This window comes from Rhamphochromis sp. 'chilingali', assembly GCF_963969265.1.
Source record: "Rhamphochromis sp. 'chilingali' genome assembly, chromosome: 18".
In the NCBI taxonomy this organism is placed as follows: Eukaryota; Metazoa; Chordata; class Actinopteri; order Cichliformes; family Cichlidae; genus Rhamphochromis; species Rhamphochromis sp. 'chilingali'.
The window spans coordinates 2,105,626-2,127,450 of NC_137945.1; the positions used below are offsets into that span (position 1 = coordinate 2,105,626).

The 21,825-nt window shown below is 47.0% G+C and overlaps 3 protein-coding genes across 5 annotated transcripts in view; 1 reads left to right on the plus strand and 2 right to left on the minus strand.

Annotated features, from left to right (window-relative positions):
• The window catches only part of rreb1a (ras responsive element binding protein 1a), a 54,645-nt gene extending 47,919 nt beyond the window's left edge, over nucleotides 1–6,726 (plus strand). For all 3 annotated transcript variants that reach the window (XM_080865682.1, XM_080865681.1, XM_080865683.1), the window contains one exon: nucleotides 522–6,726. In XM_080865682.1, coding sequence (XP_080721808.1) covers nucleotides 522–1,081 — 560 coding nt within the window. In that variant the 3' untranslated portion in view covers nucleotides 1,082–6,726. The remainder of the gene's footprint in view (nucleotides 1–521) is intronic.
• A 1,150-nt stretch (nucleotides 6,727–7,876) lies between these two features.
• rmc1 (regulator of MON1-CCZ1) lies at nucleotides 7,877–14,127 on the minus strand. The gene is made up of 20 exons (XM_080865772.1): nucleotides 13,903–14,127; nucleotides 13,366–13,442; nucleotides 12,820–12,904; nucleotides 12,435–12,491; nucleotides 12,270–12,356; nucleotides 11,817–11,957; nucleotides 11,498–11,601; nucleotides 11,326–11,415; nucleotides 11,123–11,228; nucleotides 10,920–11,028; nucleotides 10,526–10,570; nucleotides 10,399–10,452; nucleotides 10,026–10,154; nucleotides 9,593–9,699; nucleotides 9,385–9,504; nucleotides 9,223–9,300; nucleotides 9,044–9,148; nucleotides 8,821–8,889; nucleotides 8,656–8,743; nucleotides 7,877–8,570 (listed from the first exon to the last, which is right to left on the minus strand). Exons 1-20 carry the CDS (start codon nucleotides 13,999–14,001, stop codon nucleotides 8,353–8,355), a joined length of 1,968 nt encoding a protein of 655 aa, XP_080721898.1. The 5' UTR covers nucleotides 14,002–14,127; the 3' UTR covers nucleotides 7,877–8,352.
• Nucleotides 14,128–15,291: 1,164 nt separating this feature from the next.
• riok3 (RIO kinase 3 (yeast)) lies at nucleotides 15,292–20,889 on the minus strand. Its single transcript, XM_080865773.1, has 13 exons — nucleotides 20,556–20,889; nucleotides 18,883–18,998; nucleotides 18,616–18,758; nucleotides 18,388–18,495; nucleotides 18,131–18,240; nucleotides 17,721–17,864; nucleotides 17,522–17,649; nucleotides 17,081–17,263; nucleotides 16,853–17,012; nucleotides 16,632–16,712; nucleotides 16,461–16,550; nucleotides 16,259–16,372; nucleotides 15,292–16,100 (listed from the first exon to the last, which is right to left on the minus strand). The coding sequence occupies exons 1-13, from the start codon at nucleotides 20,589–20,591 to the stop codon at nucleotides 15,987–15,989; spliced, it is 1,527 nt and encodes a 508-aa protein (XP_080721899.1). The 5' UTR covers nucleotides 20,592–20,889; the 3' UTR covers nucleotides 15,292–15,986.
• Between the last annotated feature and the right edge of the window lie 936 nt (nucleotides 20,890–21,825).

A 21,825-nucleotide genomic window follows, 5' to 3' on the forward strand; every position in this document is an offset into this window, starting at 1 on the left:
GTCACACACCTGAGGTCACACACAGGTACGACACACCTGAGGTCACACACCTGAGGTCACACACCTGAGGTCACACACCTGAGGTCACACGCAGGTACGACACACCTGAGGTCACACACAGGTACAACACACCTGAGGTCACACACAGGTACGACACACCTGAGGTCACACACCTGAGGTCACACACAGGTACGACACACCTGAGGTCACACACCTGAGGTCACACACAGGTACGACACACCTGAGGTCACACACCTGAGGTCACACACAGGTACGACACACCTGAGGTCACACGCAGGTACGACACACCTGAGGTCACACACCTGAGGTCACACACAGGTACGACACGCCTGAGGTCACACACCTGAGGTCACACACAGGTACGACACACCTGAGGTCACACAGGTCACCTGTGGCTGTGAATGTTGTGGTCTTTTTGTGGTTATACATTTATGACTGTCTTTGTTGTTGTTACCTGTACTGTCTTCCTCGCTCTGACTCCTCGCTCGTCCTGCCTCCAGGTGAGCGTCCTTATCAGTGTCAGACCTGTGAGAGGACCTTCACCCTGAAGCACAGCCTGGTCCGGCACCAAAGGATCCACCTGAAACCCCGCGGTGCTGACGGCTCCTCTGGCGCCAACGACGACGCCGGCAGCGAGGACGGTGACTCCTGCACCCCGACCCCGACCTCCACCTGCCCGCCCTCAGAGAACGAGAGTGAGTGCGGGAGCGCCGCAGCCGGGATGAAGGAGCTGGAGGAGGAGGACGTGATAGACGAGGGGGAGGAACAGAGCCCTTCGAAACCAACAGAGTCCGGTGGGGACTCGGATCCTGCGACCGCCGTCGACTCGACTCCCAGCCGCCAAGCTACTGACACAAAGACAACTACTAGCGCCGAATTGACATCTGACCCAAACGCCTCCAAAGACCCCTCTCACTCCTCCACCAACTGCCCGCCAGGGGAAGCGGCAGCAGCCACCCCCACCCAGGGCTTTATCCAGGGGCTGCTGGAGATCCACGCCAAGCCCCCTCTGGAACACATCCTGCCCAACGGAGAGCCTCCTCTGGTGGGCGTGGAGTGAGGGCGAACCCCTAACCACAACACCGCAGTGCCATACGGTCGGAGAGACGCTACACCTTTGATGACGATGCAAAAACCAGCCCTGAAACCCTTTTTGATAGAGAGACGAAATCCTCGTTTTCTTGAAGTGCCTTACTACTAGTCCTAAAAGATGTTTTTGCTATATCTTTATCTGCATTATTACGGAGAATGGATCTAATTTTTATAGCTTTTTATGATGACAATGATTTACATAAGATTTTTTTGTGCGGGGGAATCTATATTTCAGCAATAAAAAGAATAAAGTTACGATTTATTATTGTTCTAGATTTTTCTTAGAGAAATGATCAACTTTGGAGACGCCAAGAGACAGACAGAGACTGAGACATGGCATCTGCCATTCTTCTTCGGTATTTAAATTAAGAGCTGGACGTCGCGACACACGTGTCTGAACAATATGCTTTCACAACGTTTCGGATTTCCTAAATTAGAAATTCACCAACCGCTTGTCCGGTTTGACCAGTCGATATTTTTGATATGTTTTGGATAAAACTGAAGAGCGAGGCGACAGCTGCACGGCTGCCGAAGCGGCCCAGATTCACCACAAAGACCACCACCGTCAACTGGCGGCCGCCTGCCACCGTGTGACCGAGGTAGCTTTTTTTCTGTTTTGTTTTTGTAACTGGAAAACGCCTCGCCGTTGTTCCGACTCTTGGCCGGCTCGGCAAAACACAAGAAAACATTCACGAACTTCTCAAAGTCGCATTTCTGTGTGAAGAGGAACTCTTGAAAGGGCAGAAAATAGTGTTTGTGTTCTCCGTGTTTCTTCTTCCTGTTTTTTTTTTTTTTTAAACCCATCACACTATTGATCCCTGAAGCCACCCTGTGAGTCGGCCTGTGTGTGTGCTCATAATTTCTCACTCATAATCATTCTCAGTTGATTCCATGTGTGTACAGAGAGTTAAACATGAGGCACGTGATGCTCGAGTATTTTCTGTTTTTCTGCATGTGTGCGATTACCAGTGACATTTAGGTGTAGGGATGGGAATTCATTTTCGTGGATTTTTTTTATATATATGTAACTGAACAAATCAAAAGGTTTTGTGTTTGTGTATGGGTGTGAGTGTGAGTGTGCGCGACTCCCACCTGTCTCTCATCGTCACCCCCTAGTATTCTTATAGGGTTTATTACAGGGCCTCCAGCGTGCTAATGTGTAACGCCGCTAATACCTGACTTAGGTTCAGTTTACCTCAACTTCTGCTTTTTAACTGCAACCATTAAAGCAACCGACGAGCAGCTCTGTAGGCAACCCTTTAAATCCTATGTCTTCCTAAGCTGGGCTAATGCTCTGCAGGCCAGGTTTCTACTGTGGGCCAAATCAAAGCAAGCCAGGGCTAACTCATTAGTGTAGCTTCAAACACGGCATGCACACTAACCCAAATAGAAGCTAATTTAGTAGAACATAGAAATGGCAAGGAATTTGTTAATACCACGGTTAAAAACCGGTATGATGCTAGCTAGCGGTATTTTACCTACATTGGCATCAGCTTTTCTTCGGGAGCAATTAGACATTAGAAAATGTTAGAGTTAGTTTGGAAAAACTGACCAGAGCAGGCAAGATGATAAAAACCCTAAGATATCAAAATAGTAAAAAGGTAGTATTAGATGGCAATAACTGACTATAACAAAGCTAGCAACGGATTAACTTGGTTAAATAACTTGGTATGGTTAGTTGGCCCTTCTTATCTCTAATATAAGCTTAGGTTTTCTTATTGGGTTCCAACATATCGCCCACAGGCTAAAAATGCTACAGGCTAGCTAGAATTAACCAGCCTGCCCAGACTTGTGTTTACTCTGTTAATGTTTTGGTTTGGTTAGTTAGCTCTAGCTAGCTCTGATTACAAGGTTGGGTTTTGCTAATTGGATCCTGGGACATCACCTACCTACTGGGTAAAAACATATCTTAACTAATATTAACTGACCGGATTAGATAAGACCAAACATGACTAAGCTAGTTAGCAGGATTTCTAGCTAAGTGTCAGCCTAGCTAGTCCTCTTACAGTATTATCCGTGTTTCTTGAGTTGGCCCTGGACTTGTTTAGCACGGCTTGTCCCATTTTACCCCCACCTTTTCTTCTGAAAGTACATGAGGACTTGTACCTCTTTTGTGTTCATCTGTGCTGATACAAAGAGAACAACTGAAAACGTTCAGTTTCTATTTGACATGTACTTTGCTTGTGTTTTGGAAACTATGTAGTGAGAGTTGGTTAGGGCTGGGCGATGAGGCTAAGAATCTGAGCACAATTTAAAAAACAAATAAATAAATATCAGTTGATAGTTGTTATTGTGAAAGCTTGTTCCTGCAATTCGGGGGGAAATGTATTTGTTTTCCATAGGTCGACGTTTCAAGTTATGTATCTTGAAATTTCAAGATCCTGAAAAGTAACTTGAAAGTTAAACTTACCAACTCAAAATTTCATGTCTTGATATCTCTGCTTTTACTGAGCAGTAACCTTAAAAATCAAGATACTCAATAGTACTATTCAATTTTTGAAATATCTAAACTGAACTGTTAAAATTTTGACACACCTTTTACCTGGCGATTACTTTTGTTTTATTATTTTATTATTATTATTTTTTCCTGAAGGAAACAAGCTTCCATACATAGTTACTTTAATATAAATCAGTGCATTATTTATTTGAAGTTTAAAGGCCCGGTGCTTGAAAATGTTGACGTTTGCTGCTGGATAAGTCGTATGGAATTGAGGGTCTGCGTCTACTAACAACACTAGTTTGGGACTGTAATTACTTTCTGCTATTTGAAGAAAAAATAATGCCTGATGTTAGCTGATCTGTTCATTCTCCAGATTATAAATTGCCAAATGTAATTTCCAAACTACTGAAGCAGAGTTACCTTTCTGAGGATATCTTTGCCCTTCCAGCATTCGCAAAACCATTATTGAGCTTTTGTTAAATTTTTATTGAGTTCATACTGTGATAACCTCTGTTGCTGTTTTATCGCCCAGCCCTAAGGTGGATTTGTGGTTAAGAATTTGGCATTATAGACAATCAGTTCATTTTCAAAATGATCCCTTTAGCTGTACGTTGAAAGAGGAGCTAAATGAAGGGGTGAGAGGGATGGGCGGATGGGTCGGTTGGAGTGGGGGTGAAATCACGACACTATTTTGTGTTCCCGAACTGTATTACCCGCTGCACAAACACACACAAATAAAAGGGCTAACGTCACCCCTGGACCAGCCTATCCAAACGAACCCATAACATCAGGGCTATTGATCCTGATAGCATGTATATGTTTTCTTTTTCATGTAAAGATTGATAATACTTAATAATCTTGTACAGATTCTTTTTTCTTTTTTCTTTTTTTTTAAATATCAAGCAACCTCATAAGCAAATCAAACCTCAGCGGCTCATAACGGAACTGTAGGCCAGCAGCAGTCAGCCATTTACTCGAGATATATTGAACAACCACAACTGAGCTGACTTGTAGCTGCCGTTAAGTGGCACTAACAACTTCCAAAACTACTACTACTATTAATACTATTAGTAATATTAGCATGGACTGTCGTAACACAATCAAGAGAGAAAGGGAGTCAGTTTCCTCCATTCTGTAATGTTTATATTTTTGTCAATACATCAAATCATTTGGGCCTCACAAACGTTTAATGAAATTTAGAAAGCTAAAGTACGATAAAAATGTAGAATTTCCCTTTTTGAGCTGTTAATGAATAAAAATTAAATATTAGTTTCTTTCAAAGCAGAGCGAGTCCCAATACAGCATTCATTCCTCCGTTATTTTTAGCAGCTAACATCTCATCTAAAGCTGTGAAAACTACAACTAAAATTTATACATTTGCATTTAGATCATTTTGATTTGGAAAATACGAAGATGATCAAAAGCGTTTGTTTGGCTTTTCCTCCTGTTTTAGTGCCTTAGCAGTTATGTTGTTGCTCAAAATTGAAAAAAATTATTAAAGCTTGTAGGCTAGTGGCTAACAATAATCCATCATGCTAGCTAGCTTACTAGCTTGTTTATTTTTAGCTTAGTCAGCATCGATTGATTAACGCATTTGAATCATGTTTAATAAATTTAAAAAACAAACAAACTATGGAGCAGATTATGGAAGAAACTAGCTAAAAGTTAGCTAAAATGCTAACACCCGGTCTTTTTTTTTTTTTTTTTTAAATAAAGATAGCGTCGTCTAAATAGTTTGTCAGCGGCTTAAAATTTTCCATAATTGAAGCATTTCCTCAGAGTTTAATCGAATGTATCAGCATTTCCATAGATTTACTTCAGTAATGTTTTTTAAATGAATTTGTTCCTAAGATAGATTGGTGATTTTTTTTTTTTTTTTTTTTTTTGCAACTTTGCCACTCTAGTCAAAGCGAGTAAAGTTAACCATGATGCTAATCACAGTTGAGTTAATAAGTTTCGTGGCCGGGAGGAAATCCTCCCTTTCTCTCTGAACTGTTTCCTGTTTTGTTAGCTCCCTCTGTGCTCCCTCTGGATTACGTGTGTGTGTGTGTGTGTGCGCACGGCCATATGAATACTGGACTTCCATTCGAATGCACGTGGACTGTTTTTAAATGTATTTATTTGGAGCCCAGGCGAGTGTGTCTGTGTGTGTGTGTGTGTGTGTGTTTAGTTTCTACAATGACTTGAGAAGAAGCCATGTATTAAGAGTATCACATTTATGCTGCAGAACTGTTTTGAGAAACTGATGGTTTGTGTCGTGGACTAACCGGCTCACCATAGGTGCAGCGGGCCGGGGTGCGAATCGGACTAGCAATAAGAATCCCTCTGAATCCAAAAAGCTTTATGTAGATCTCCTGTATATGAGTTGAGAACAGATTGTTTGGGTCTATTGGTTTTATTGTGTTGTTAGTTTTTGTTTCTTATTTTTTTCTCTATGATATATAAATGCGTATAAAACTGTGAAAATCCATTGTGTTCAGTTAAAGGGTGACTTTTAGGTTAGGTTTTTGTTTTTTTGCATGTTAATCTAATTTGTTCAATTATGGATGATTTCTCTTTTCTCATCACTTCTTGTGCTACACACACACACACACACACACACACACACACACACACACACACACACATATATATGAAATTATATATAACCTCGCTCTCAGGGTCTTTCACGAATCCATATTCAAAATGCTTCATGTTCTTATTTCCTGAGTTGCAACTTGTCCTGATTACGTTGTCTCTCTTTTTTCTTTTTAATGAGTCAGAACTGTCAATCACTACATTTAGCACTTGACTGTGAACTCGTCAAAAACAAATGTGTGGTTGGATTAAAAGACAGACCCCCCCCCTCCTTCCACACACAGATATTTGGTTGAAGTCCTCCTCTGGTTCGGTTTCGCCCTCCTGTGTAATGTTGCGTCCCGGTCAGAGGTCAAAGGGAACGTCAGAGAGGAGATTTCTAAACACACTCGCACAAATGCTGGACCTCAATCAGAAAGCATTAAGACACAATCGTCTGAAAAACGTTGATTTCTTTTCCTCTGTGGTGGTTTCCCTCGTCTGTCCTCTCAAACATGACAGTGTTTCACAAAGTCAAGAGATGTAAACCTGTTCTGTATTCAACCCAATAAGAGAAAGCAATAAAGAATATATCAAGGAAAGGTGTGTGAATCAAAGACCGTCCACGGCTTTTTTGTCACAAGTGTTTAAATGACAGTTTTAGGAGGTAAATGTTATGTAAAAAAAACAAATTCCAGTCTAGTTATTGTAGAAAACATCTGATCTTATTCAGTTCATATTTACACTACATTGCATTGTGTTCTTTAACGCTGTAGTGTAGTATTTTTGTGGGATAGGAGGGTTTCTATCAGATTCCTAAAGTTTTATTTGTCGTCTGATAGACATACTTCAGTGTTGAGTAAAAGTACAGCAGAGGACGTAGAGTTGGTACTCTTTTCTGCATCTTGAAGGACCAGAGTCCCTGTAGAAGCACGTTTTGCCATGAATCTATGGATATATCTGGGTGATGACACTGAAGTGTCAATCTGAATGATTAGAGATCAATAACTTTAACATCTGAATCTGGCATGTACAGAATCATCGACCAAATCTGACGAAACAAACTTTTAAAGTTTCCTTGCACATGCAGCCACACCTTAGGCGAAGGTCTCGGCCCACGCCACATTTCTTTGCCTGGGAAATGGAAGGAGCCGTTTACTGAAGCATCTGCAAACATACGTGAAGCCACAGCATATGAGACAAAAACTGAGTAGAGAGACTTCTCAAGAAGTCCGCAGCCTGAACTCTGAGGCAGCTTTCTTTCAGGAGCAGCTCTCCAGCCTTAAAGGACATTCAAAGCTTTTCTTTAGCTTTCAGCCGTCTGTCGATGGCGCCACACTGCTTCAGTCACGCTGAGGTTTGGGCTCTGGGGGGCTGATGATGGACTGCAGTGCAAAAGAAAAAAACTAAACTGACGATCAGACTCTTTCCAGATGTTACTGCACGCGACAGTCTGATGGTGCTTTGTTCATAATGCCATCAGATTTTAACGAGATGTCCAGACTAAACCCAAACTCTCCTTCATACACGTCGATGGTTGGAGCCAAACATTTGAAATTTTCGCCTATCAGTTAAAAATGTTCTGGTACAAGAACTGAAAATGGAAACCGGGACGCTGTGTGATCCTCGTGCTGACAGGTGTAGCTCAGAGCAGCTCTGCTGGTTGGAGGTTCGACTCCAGGCTGCAGTCATGAACCCAAAGCTGCTGAACGTTAGATAAAAGTCCTTCAGTGGCTGAGGTGTGTGTGAGGACATGGATGGAACTGACAACGGATTTTCAGTTAAACCTTTATTAGCTGCACACAGACATGTTGGATTTCATGACATTAAAACCTGTTCATGCACAATAATTCATCTTTATCTTACAGAATATACACCTCACATTCACCCCACAAACACACAGCGGTGCAGGCTCTGGCCCCTCCCACAACAGCTGATATCAGAGCGATATCAGGATCACCTGTGCAGGTAAACCCGACCGCATGAAGGTGTTAGAGCCGCAGAGGAGGAAGATTTTAGCAAAAGCAATCATCATAAATTAACACATCCTGTTAACATTTAAGGTGGAGCAGCAGGGATCGGGCCACAGTAACACCACCTTTTCTTAACCCTGGGGGCGGCATGCTAGGATGCTCTGTGGCGTCACACTCTCACGGTTTCCTGCAGCAGGACACTCGTGTGCACGTGAACGTACGCGATGATTTGCGTCCCGTCGAGTCGTCTCCTCGCCACGGAGACCGGGCTCACACGGTGGAGGGCTTCATCAACGCCTGCTCCCCAAACAGCTGCTTGAAGTGAGCCACGTGCTCCTCGCAGTGCTCACCTGGGTTGAAGGCGGGGCTTCCCCTGAGTCGCTGGTTTCTCTGCTGGAATGACCTAAACACCGTGTAGAACAGCATCTGGTCTCCGGTCTGCTGCGCCGCGTCCAGGAACTTCCGCGCAGACGCGTTGTCGTGGCCACCTGCGCCGGGAGAAACACGTCAGGGCGAGTTTGCGTTAAACACATTCGTGTGTGTGAGGGAGGAAACGCCTCAGGATCAACGCACCGACGCTGCGGATGAATCTGAGCGCGCCCAGAACCTGCTGCTTCGACAGCAGAACCTCGATGATCTCGTCGTTGGCCGTGGACAGACGCTGTGAACGCAAACAGGAAGTTTACAGCGATGAACCAATGAAATGACCACGTGAAGGTTTTTAAGCTTGTTTGGTACCTTCAGCATGTCCAGGGACAGCTGGTGTGCGGGTGGGTACGTGCTCTCCAGAGACAGCAGCAAACACGCCTGAGAGGACACAATTCAACAATGAGACACTGAAACGATGGACGTAACCAGCACGTCGAGGAAGACGAGCTCTGCTCGGGCTCAACGGGAGATGAGGGGCGTCGACAGACCCGCAGACTCGGCGTCTCAGGATGAGCTCCTGGTTTGAACTCACCAGAGGTTTGGAGTCGCTGAGGACGTGGTACTGCAGGAACTGGTGCAGCATGTAGAACAGGTTGTGTTGCACCAGCGTCTTGATCACCAGCTCGTACAGGTAATGCTGGAAAAAACCATTACAGGTGTTACCAGGACCAGTAACAATCCCAGCCTGCTCGCGTGGCTCTGCTGAGTTACCTGGACGGTGATCTGGAACTGGTTCAGAGAGCGGATGTACTCCATCAGCACGGCGATGATGAACTTGTGGGAGACGCCCTGCGGGCACAGAGCAGGAAGTTCATCACATCACCTGGCTTGAAAACGTTTGGGTGGAAACTCACAGGAGCCCGTGCGGCGTACCTTCCTCTCCGTGAACGAGGACAGGACGTGCGTGTACATGTCCGACTGGTCGATGACGGCCTGAGTTCTGACCGGACGCTTCTGGGCGGCGCTTCCTCGGCTCGGTCCGGACTCCATCGCCTGCAAACGGGGAAAAAAAAAAAAAAAAACCCTGTTAGAAATCAGATCAGGTGACTTTAGGGAGCAGGAAGCTCCGTGGGTGCCTCACCTGAGTGTAGCTCTGCTCCGCCTCCAGGTAATCTTTGTACACCTGGTTGAGTTTGTCAAACACGGTCGCCACAACAGGAAGACTTCCCTTCTCGCCGACCTCCAGAACTGCAACACAGACAGAAGAGTGGGACTTTGGCTCGTGGCACAGCTCGCCGTTCAGAGGAAATAACAGCATGAATGTGCGAACTACAGGTCCAGCTGCTGCCTCAGATTGTGCCTGGTGTTACTGGTTTCACTGGTTTCTACATCCCCTCAGTCCTGGCTCACAGCTTATTTTATGTTTTACGGAGCATCGAAGCAGAAACGTCGACCCAGAGGAGCAGCTGGATCCTCAGGTGAGTCGCTCTGGTTTTCTTCATAACCAGAGCGCCGTCTCATCATCAGCTTCGATTTCTGATCAGAGTAAAGACGAGCGGCGGTTAGATACGCACTCTGCGAGCAGACCGACAGGATGACCATCTTGCACTCTCTGCGCCGTAACAGGAAATCCATCAGTTTGCCTTTGTCCTGCAGCAGGTTGACTGTGGGCGGCAGCTTCACCTGCAGGTACCACAGGTAACCTGAAACAGCAGAAATGATGCTGTGGATGGTGGAACAATCATTTTTAGTCCGTTCACAGAATTGTTGTTTGACTTGTGTGCGAGAAAATGAAACGTCTCTGACGTCGGGCTCAGATAAAACAGGATTTCCATCAGGGCTGCTCTACTGCAGGAGACACCTGGACTGAACTTCAACCCCACCATGGATTCACCCTGAACGTAGCATTAAGTGTATTTTCTCCATTGTGCGTTTGCGTTTGCTCACCTTCGCTGGCGCTGATGATGATGTCTGGCTGGAAGACGCTCCAGGAGGAGGAGTCTGGAGTGACGCTGAGGAAAAGAAACGCCTGAGACTGGCAGCGAATCAAACATTTACTGTGAGGAAAGGATACAGAGCTGACACGGCACCGGAGGCTGCGAAGGAACGGCCGCCGGCCCTGCGGGGAAGACGAGAGGACGGTGAAGAAGAAGCACAGCTTCACAGCAGAGCGTCACCTTCACGACTAACTAAGCAGCATCGTCGATAAACAGCAGAGGTCTGCAGTCGGTGCCAACCTCACGCTTCGGATTCTAATCCCAGCTTTCGATGCTTTGCTCCTCTCAGCTTCACTTCTGTTTCACAGCTACTTAAAGGCGCAGGTTCGATTCTGTGCTCTTCTCACGGGTGCCTGTAACTCCTCTGCTGTTAATCACATATTTCCTGTTCAACTAACTCATTTCATCTATTCAAAGCTGAACGTTTGCAGTTCGATCACATCTTGATTCATTGGTAGCTTTCGTGCGTACCTGACAGCGGGATCCTGTAGGGGTGGATGGACCTGGCGGGCAGGACGGGCTGGTGGATGTTCAGGGCACAGTCGGGCTCCTTCAGCTTGATGTCGAAGATCAGCGAGGTCTGAATGACAGAGCATGAAGCCGGTTTAACAAAAACACCTGAGATCATCAGCTCCACCGTGCCCGGCGCCTCAGAGGAAGGACGGGGCTCTAACCTGCGAGCTCTGGTGATGAACCACCACCAGGTTGTCGACGATGTTCAGAGCGAACTTGCCCGTCGTGTTCAGCTTCAGCACGTGACTCTTCTTACAGGAACCTTCCCTGAGCCACACAGAGGGAACACGAGAGCCTGGATTTAAAGCGTCAACGCGTTTTAAAGCTCCAGTCCAGCAATCAGCAGACGCTGCGGAGCGTTTACCTGGACAGGTGGTACAGCACCACCTCTGCACTGGGACTGTTGGCCGTCCTCGAGTGATGCTTCAGGTACATCACGTACAGCTGACCATAGCTGCAAACACATAGTTAAGTCATTGTTGTTGTTTTTTTAAGTGCAGCACAAACAAAAGAAAATAACCCAGCCTGTGAATTACATGGTTGCCATGGCGATGTCTCTCTCCGACAGGCTGAGTTTGGCAGGTTTGGGGACAACCGGCAGCTCGATCTCAAACTTGGACATCTTGGACATGGTCCCGTTCTGGAACAGCAAAACAAAGTTTCCTCACATCAGCTGACCTCGACTGCAGGTGAAGCCACGCCCACTCTAGAAATGATCCATTCAGGATGCACAATGAAGCGATGTGGATGTGCTGCTGCACAGAAACGGCCTCTAAACCGACCAATGAACGCACGCACACTGAAATCAAAATGACGAGCTTTGTGTTGCTATAGCGACGTGAGTATCCGCCTCACCCTGAAGGCGAAGGGCTGCAGGATGTTCCCCTGCACGGTGGTGGACAGCAGGATGACGGCGGTCTCGGGGCAGTACTGGTACCAGTTCACGTTGATGCTCTGACTCTTCAGCAGCTTCAGGCTGCGCTTGTCTGGAAACACCTGAGCACACAGGAGGTCATGACATCACAGCTGAACAGGTAAAGCTCAGGTGAGCCTGAGGCGCACACACAGACACTTTTCACGTTTATCGTCTTAAATGACGAGAACCAAAGTGCCAGGCATCAAACTGATGTCACTTCCTGTTTGTCCTTGTAGAACGCACACATGGAGATGAGACGTTTCAACAGGTCAAACACTGAATTGTTCCTTTGAACTCTCCAATCAGAGGACATTGTATGAAGATTTGAGTCACATGACCACGCAGAGCCGAACACTCAGCACAGCTCTCTGTGGGCGAGCTGTTCGGGTTACCTGGTAAAACTCGATTCCCTGGTCGGTTATGAAGACGACCTCGTTCCAGTTGGTCCAACAGAAACCTAAAATGCTGGCGTTCTTCGTCTGCGGAGCGACACAAACATCATGAGCCCAGTTCGTCCGTCAGCAGACGGCCTGCAAACAGCAGGAACTGCAGCGTACCTTACACTCCTGACTGAACTCTGTGTGCGGGTAGTCGGGGATGAAGTTGATGAAATCCTGCCAACACAAAAACAGCGTTCGCCCGGATCAGAAACATTCAAAACAGAAACGTCACATTTGAAACCATCGCTAACCAAGCATGCGTGACCTGCATGACCAGAAGGAAAAAAATAACAAACATTTACAATAAAAACTGAACTTCCAACAAAAAATTCAACATTTACAAATAAAAAGGTTTGTATCATAAATTCTCCACTAGAGGCACAGTTTTATCAAATAAGTGTGCAGGATTTTAGAAACGAGACCACAATGAGGCGAAATAAGGCAGGAGCCCCGCCGCTCCTCTGCGCCTATTAAGACCATGTCTGAGTGTCCCTGAACTCACCACAGACTTGGAGGTTCTCTGCACAGCCAGGATCTTGTTACCGATGGAAAACTTGATGCATTTTACTTCTCCTTTATCGTCCATCCTGACGAGTCAAACACACAGTTTACATAAGCATTCCCGTTTTACTGATCTAAACACTGCCAGTGAACGCATCGCTCCAGTTTCGGCCTCTCCAGTCACTCTGACCTCTGACCTGAAGGCTTTAAAGACCCAGCAGCAGCATGAAGCCGAGAGTTTCAGTATCTGGGACAAGTTATTCAACTTTCAGAGCGTCGTCAGGCATTGGGGAGATAACCTAAACCCACTTTAGATGGAACTTGCACACATAAAGGAGGGGGGGGGGGGGTCACAGGGAAGCGTGGGTTTGAGTTGAAGAACACCTTCCAAAGCATACCCAGCTGTGTGCAACGCCTTCATTAGCATCTCCAGGCCCGGCTTCAACCACCAAGAATAACCCAGAGCTGTGAAGGTTTACCCTCATGTGGCGACAGGTACAAATAAAGATTAAAAACACGGACGTGCTTTATCTTTAAATCCACGAACCTGAAGGCGACGCTGCTCTTGTCATCAGGACCTTTAACCACCACCCCGGTGGCTCCACCTGAACGCACTGCGAACACCTGGAGAAAGAAAACAGATGTCGGACAGCTGCACACAGGTGTGTTTAATATAACACGCAAACACCAGAGCGGTGTAAGTCTGAGCAACTTTTACTGACACAAGAGATGAAAATGTCCTCTATCACTCAAATATGGCGAAGAAGAGGCCACACCTGTAAAAACGAACCAAACAAAATGAAGCATGTTTGGGAGAATTTCACGTCAGCTGATCGTGGTTCAGATTAATCGCAGTTTAATAGCAGCTGACAGTGAGTGAAGTCCTCCGGGTTACTTCTTATTTTTCATAGTCAGAGCTTAATTTAAGCCAGTTAACATCCTAAATAAAATAATCAATTATTAAATATGTTTTAAATAAACTCCACTGTCACATTTTACCGGAAATGTTCCAGTTTTTGAACTTATTCATTTAAATCCGCCGGCAGAAGTTTTGCTAGCTGTTAGCTGTTAGCCGTTAGCTCACCTGCTTGTTGGCCTCGTCGAAGAAGACGTTGTTGACGCTCGAGGCATGTTCGAACTGCACGGGGTTCTCGCTCAGCTCCAGGTAATGCTCCTCGGCCATCCTTCGCACCTGGCCGCCGCTTTATTTCGCAGGTTTCCGCTCGGTTCTGCCTCCAGACTCCGGCCTCTGATCGCGGAAGAAGAGCGAAGCAACCGGCCAGAGACACGACTTCCACTGCAGCCTTCACAATAAAAGCAGGAGTTTTATTGTTAGATGTTCATATCCTCTGAGGCTCTGTATAAAACGGAGGTGGCTTCCAGCAGTGGCGTTGTTGTGGGAGTTGAGCTACTGCCTCTTGCAGGTCACTGCACAGTCAACAATACTGGTGCTTATTATTTTTAGTGTATCACTTTATATGTTAGGAGATATTTTTATTCTCCTTCATCTTTTTTCAGTTGCTCCCTGTAAGAGTGACCACAGCAGATCATCAGCCTCCGTGTCACTCTTTCCCTAGAATCAACCCTCTGTGCGTCCTCTTTCTCTACATCAGTGAACCTCTTCCTGTTTTCCTCCTGCCTGACAGCTTCATCTTCATCATCCGATGTCCAAGTTTTGGGCAAATCAAACAAGCGGATCATAAAGAAGGAAATTACTTTCCCCCAGCTCGCACAGGGGTGCTCAGCAATCGGGTGCGAGAGACAAGATCAGAAATGTCTGAGGCCGTTTTTCACAAAGTTAAAGTTGTTCAGTGTCTTCTGCACGAGTGAGGGGAGAGCGGAGCAGCATCTGTGAAGCAGATTTACCAACCTGACCTCATCTCTTACCAACAGCTGTGGGCACCAGCAGAAGCAATCTTCTTCCAAAGAGTGCGTGGACTCCGCCTGAGAGACAGGAAACGGTACTCCACATTACAAGGTGCAAACCAAGGTGGTTCAGCATGTGACCAGGACGCCTCCTCCTGGATGTGGATGGGTGCCTGAAGATGGATGCAGCTGACATGGAACACCAGCAGGAATATTTGACCATCTCCCAAACAAGATCCCGTGTTTGGAGCAGGAATCATAATAATCAGATAAAAAAGGAAAGCACCCGTTGAACACCTGTTTACGAGAGATGTGATCAGCTTCACAGCCCGTTTATGTTTCGTCACACTTTTAATGTTCACTACAGGACTAGTCCTGCTTTAGGACACTTAACGTGGATGTTCTTGATTTATTAGCATCCCTCCAAAGTAAGGTCAAACTGGAGGGCAAAAAACATTTTATTCTGAAGGCCATCAGTTTACACAGGAAGTCCCCCTCACACAAAGTCATGTGACAGATCATGTGCTGGTTAGTGTTTACTTCCCTTGGAGCTCCTGAGTTCTCACAGATAAGGATTATGTTCTTACAAAATAAAAGCCAACAAGAAGAATTTTCCATGTTTGTGTTTTATTCTGAATTTGCACCATGAGACCAACATCCTGTTGAAAACCCGACATTACTGTTGAAGCTAGCAGCAGACAGCAGGGCTTCCTGCAGGCACACCTGCTCTCCTCCACTGTAAACATCTGAAATCAGCAGACCTGTTCATAACGTTTCATTCTCACTCTTGAACTTCCTGCTTTGACCCAACCCTCCATGCCTCCTGAACACAGGAAAACAGGAGCTTTAATGTTTTTACTAGAAGAAAAATTCATTTGATTTTACAACAGTGAGGTTTCAGCTGATTTCTACTTCTTTCTAAAGTTTTTGAGGGTAAATCTGTTTTCCTGCAGCGTGATGGTAATAAGAGCGCCTCGGTGACGCAGCAGCTCGTTTCCCCCTGAAGTCGGGTTTTAATCTACGAAGCGTTTACAAAAACACACACTGCGAGCAGCGTGGGACAATCTTAGCAGGAAGACCCGAGCCTCAGGAAACCGCCTCTGATCGTCTGACGCTCTGACTTTAACGTCCAATGCGGTTAAACGTTAACCCCGCCCCCTCACTCTTCCCGTTTACAGGAAGCAGCGAGTAGGGTGGTGGGTTGGAGGTGCCGAGGCGTCGTCCTCGTCCTCCGTTCATCTCTTTTTCGGATTTGTCTAAAAACACGGCGGGATCATGAAGAATCTGCGAGCTGTGCGGGCGTTAGTCATCGGCGTCGGGCTCTAAAGGGGGGCCGCCGTCCTCCGAGGTCACCGGGAAGGTTTTCTTGCCTCGTTTCTGGATGTGGTCTTCGTTCCTCTTCTCCAGCGCCACGATCTGTCGAGCAGAGAGACGCCGCGTGACTCCAGCTGCTTCTTAACCACACAGTGTTGAACTTTTTCTCTAATTTAACGACCCCACGAGAATTTAACCGGCACCAAAACATCAGACAACCCTGATAACTGAGGATCATCAACCTGCAACATCTGCGTTACCTCTGCCATGAACTCGGCCTCGTCCTCGGCGCCCACGGGGATGTTCAGGCCGGTGACGGCGTTGAAAAGGTCATAGGTGCTCATGGCCTCGCTCACGCCTCTCTTCTGGAAGAACTGGAGCGACAAACGATTTAAATAAAAACGAGTGAAATCGTGAGTCAGGTTTAAATTTCCTGATCCAGCAGAGAGGAGACGGGCTTACCGTGGAAACATTCCTGCAGTCTCTGAAGAGGAACTCCAGACCGTGGGGGTGGGTGGGCTCCACGGACTGACTCACGTCAATCAGCCACACCTGCAATGAGAGCGAGGGTGACTGATGACATCACAGAGGGTAAGAGGGGGAGGAGGACAGGTAAAAGCAGGGCAGCTGTACCTTCCCTTCGTGCCACAGCATGTTGTATTCGCTGAGGTCGGCGTGGACCAGGTTGCACTCCTGATACAGCTGCTGCATCACCTGCACGGGAAGACGGCGAGAAGCCGCTGTCAGACGTCTTCTTCTCAGACTCAAAATGAAACTGAATTTAATCCTGACAGAGACGTCTGCAGGAGAAAGGAATGAAAACAAAGAAGCGGACTTCCTGTGGGCGTACGTACGTGGAGGACTTGGTAGTAGGCGTTCTTCAGGTCCTCTGAGTTCAGCATGGCGTCTTTGAGTTTGGGGGCGGGGACGTGGTCTTTGCCGATGAACGACATCACCAGGATGTGTTTCTTCAGCAGGACCACCTCCGGGCACGGGATCTCGGCCTTCTTCATCCTGAAAGCACACAGCCGGGGTTTAGGTCACGGAGCGGCTCCCGCCGCCCCCCCGTGGACTCCACTCACCTGCCCAGGTTGTGCATCTCCTTCTCGGCCCACAGACGGATGATCTTGCGTGGGTTCAGTTTGCTGAAGCGGTCCTTGAAGCGGTAGTCGTCTTTGATGTAGCGGTCTCTGTTCTTGAACTCGTTCAGTGTCGTTTTAAACACCTTCAGCACCACCTCGTCTGGGACGGGCTGCTCCTCCAGGCTGACGCACACACGCGCGCAGACACACGCACGGACACACGCACGGACACACACGCAGACACACGCAGACACACACACGCACACACGGACACACACGCACACACGCGCACACACGGACACACACGCGCGCGCACACACACACGGACACACGCACACGGACACACGCACACACGCACAGTAAATCAAACACCACCTGTGGGCAGGTGTGCGTTTCCCGTCTCAAAGCATTTGTAACCTCGCGGCTGATTTTCCCGCTCACCTCCCTCCGTCGGCGTGGAACACCACAGACTCCTTCCCGGTGCTGATGCAGCCGTTGATGTTTTCCAGCACGCCGGCGTTCACCATCTTGTACATCAGCAGGCGAGTGCGAGGGTCCACGGCTTGCTCCTGAGGAGAGAGGAGGAGGAGTCAGAGAGCTTCAGCATCCTGCAGCGGGCGGAGGGCGTTTCCATACGTACGGCGGTGGAGTGCTCCTTCTTCTCGTGCAGCCTGGCGCTGCGTCTCTGCTCGCTGTAGCAGTGCCGCTTCAGGGAGTTAAACACCTGATTGGACAGCTTCAGGTCCATCCCCAGGCCGTCACCGACGTGGACCTCCGGGGCAAACTGGACGAGGGAGAACAGCACGCAATGAAAACGGCGGTGCGGCTGATACCTGCTGTGTTAGAGACGCACACACTCTGTTCTCCACCTGCTCCACCCGGAGCTGCCCAGCAGCTACAGCGTCCCACTTCAACCTGCCGTGCTGCTGAGGCCAAAACGAAGCTTTGAAAGCCGCGCAGGCTTCATCTGAGCGACACGAGAACTCTTTTTGTTTTCAGACAACGATCTACAAATCAGATATTTAAGCAAAGCGAGCTCGGCCATCTTACGTTGTCCATGCGTGCCGTGTTCTTGCGGCCGCAGGTCACTTCGTCATGTTTGGTGGTGATGTTCTTCCCCTTCCCCGTGAAGCCTTTCCTCGGTGTGGTCTGAGGTTTGTCTGAGACGACACACACACACACACACACAAAAGGATGATGGTGAAGTTGAGACAGAGTGTAAAGAAGCTCAGCGACTGACGCGTCAGGCCGCCGTTTGGCGCTCTGACGTGTTGCTGTGATTTTGTCCTCCCCTGCAGGCGTCCTACCGGCTCTGTAGGGGTCGTGTCTCGTGTCCTGCCAGTCGACCTCGTCCCCGGAGCTGTCGCTGTCGTCGTACGGATGAACCATGCGGTAGTTCTCGAAGGAGATGGACACTAAAACAGAAACGTGTCACACTTTGAATTAAACTTTATTAACCGCCGTTCACAGACACGCCGACCGTGGCGCCTTCAGAACTTCAACTGCTTCACATAACCCGAAGCTTTCTGAATCACCTTTGCTGTCCCCGTTGAACTTCTTCTCCTCGCGCCGCAGCTGGTCGTCGAACTCGCGGTCGAACTGCATCTGCAGCATCTGGGCGAGCATCAGGTCGCTGGTGGTGTCGGGGGCTTCGTCGGGCAGCAGCTCGGCTGCAGGACTGAGAGACAGACGCGTTACCACCTGAGAACCTTTTAAAGCTCTTGATTTACTGACGACAGGAACGTTTGACGTTAACAGGACGGAAACTTTTAACCCTCAGAAGCTTCAACGGGAACTCTTACTCAGAGAGCGCCGGGAAGACGGCATTCTCCTCGTCCAGCTGCTTCGCCAGCTGTTCGCTCATCACCTCAGCGAGAGAGCAGGCTGGAGCCGCCGGGGCCGCCGAACCCCACGGGCTCTGACAGTGACAAGGAATAGACACATGAAATGACTGAAGGACCTCCAGAGAACGCCCCACATGAGTAATCAGAGTACTTGGATCATGTTACTGTCATTACGATTACCTCAGGTTTCTTTGATCTTCACAATAACAAACAAACAGTTTTATACTAATTCACTGTTTATATTCACACACATTCTTTAATGTTCCACAGATTTAAATGGATATTTATTGTTTTTACTTCTGTTTTACACATTTTATTATTTTATGTGTTTATGGTGAGCTTTTATCTTTTGCATCATATACATATATTATTTTATATCACACTCCCTTTTTGTGAAGCGTGTGCAGTCCAACACGGGACTGTATGACATCATTTCTCTCCTGATACCAACAGTTTCTGGATTGTTTTCTGGAATCTTTGTTATTGATTATTTGGTCAAAAAATAGTCCAAAAATCCCCCAAAATGTCCTGATTTACTCTACGGACGTCCCCCAAACTCAGGATATCTTAATGACAAAAACTATCTGACAAATTATCAGAAAGAAAAACAGAAGATAAGAAAAATCTGTCATCATAAAAACTTTTTCTTGATTATCAGCTAATAAAATTCAAATACTGGTGCAGTCAGAGCTTAATGAGCTGAAGTTTAAACTGGTGGAAACGGAGTCGAGATTTTAGTGTTTTTTAAATGTTGGTTTTTCACAGATGGATGTTTCTTATTTCCTCGAGTCCGCCTTCAGTCGAGCCTCGGTGCTGCATGAACAGGTGAGTCAGGAGCTGCAGGTGGGGCCTGAGTCACCAGGCACAGAAGAACATGTTCAGACATGTCTGAAGCACAGCTGGTTATTATTTACAGTCTGGGGCAGGAGTGTTAAATATAAGGCCCGGAGTCCACAAATGGCCCGGCAGAGGCTCCACTCTGGTCCACCGGACTTTGGAAATTATGGAGGACTTTTAACTGGATTTCCTGAAGTTTCACCGTTTTCCTCACTGACTCAGACCCCCTCACGAGCCACTACAGCACAGTAATTATGTTATAGACCGATAACTACACTTCCTGTTTACTGACAGTAAAACAAACACTGTTTTCTGATTACAGGACAGTCTGCGCCTCCGCAGCTCCCTCTGTAGCGTCACTTCTGTTATAGTTCAAGCCCACAGGCAGCTGATTTCTCTGTGACGAAGGAAAACTGATGTTACAGCTGAAACTCTCCCGGACTCGATGTGAAGCTAAACCTTTGGCTCACGAAACGTTTCCGGGATAAACAGGTGGAATCTAGAGGTGTGTCATCACAGAGGCTGTCTTGGCCCGGTCCAGTCCGGGTCAAACCGGCCAGCCTGTGGTCTGAGCTGAAGCATCGGTGAGCTCATCTCCTGCTTTAACCACCAGCTGACAGGCTGTTATCTAAAATAACACACAGCTCGGTGCTAACCCGGTGCCTCCCGGGTTATCTGCAACCAGAGCCTTTAAAGGAAACAGCCGCCATGGGAGCGGCTAACAGCAGCCGCGGCCGCTCCCCGAAGTCTAACCGATAACCGCGGCAGGAGAGCCGGGCAGAGGAGGGACCTACCTTCGGTGTCTGCGCTGTGACTCCTGATTGATCCATGATGATGACGATGATGATGATTATAGATCGATTCTCTCCGCGGGGGGTGAATGATGGCTAGCTGCTGAGCTAACGTTAGCTTTGAAACTTCCAGAAAGTAAGGTGAATAAAAACCTCCACGCGCTGTGACACCTGAGCCAAACTGTGCTGGACACTTCCGGAACCGCGACAGAAATAATTTACGAGCCGGAAACAGAAGATTTTTTAATAAACCAACGGCTGTAAGGAGGCAGAAGAGGCCGCACAGAGGAGCTTCACAGAACAGTTGACCCTTAGCACGACAGGAAGAACGTCACTGTTCAACTAAGACACTACTGCCCGCCTTCACAATAAAAGCCCTCCCACTTTTAAATTAATACGTTTCCAGAACTAAAATCTTCTGAAATCCAAATGTCTGCATCTTTAATCTCAATGTTTAGTTGTTTTCTTCCACTCCATTGATTTAAAATCGCCTGGAGGTCAAAAAGTCACAAAATCTGAAAAAAAATACGCATGAGCATCAATTTATTTAAAAAGTAACACAAATCAAGCTTCTTTCCAGTGATGTATCATTTTCTACTTTTAATATGTTATTTTCTTTTTCATTTATTATATGAAAATAAAATAAAAGACAAATAAATGATTTAGCCTCAATAGCCAGAAATGTAACCACCGTTTACCATCAGCTAGCAGATATCACATCCAACCCAGTAATCTTGTCCCAGGCAAACTGGGTAAACTGGTGCCCGGACGTGTGCCCGGAGCAGACCCGGGACACCCTGGACAGATTCCATCTCTCAGCTGGGCTGGAAACGCATCAGCGCCCCCTGAATGAACCGCGTATTAAAAAGAAATCAGTAAAAAGACGATTAAAGATGAAACTTTTTAGAATATAATAAAACATGTTAACAATCAAGCAGCTAAATCAGTTACAAAGATTATTAATATTTATATTGAAAATGATATATTAGCACGTGTGTGGTGTGAAAGGTGAAATTTTCGATGTGAAATAAAATTTAAAAAAATGACGTATTTGAAAGCTTCATCATCTCTGCGCGTTCCGCATGCGCGTTCAGACTGTGCGGCTGCGCGCACGACCTACAATCTGTCAGCACAGGTTGACTCGCGAACGCGCTTCGCTGTCACAGGTGTGTAAAGTCACGCGGTGTTTACATTAACCAAACCGGAAGCCGCCCAAGTGGGACTTAAAAATAAAAGCAAAAAATGAAACAATCAGAAAATTGGATAAAATAAT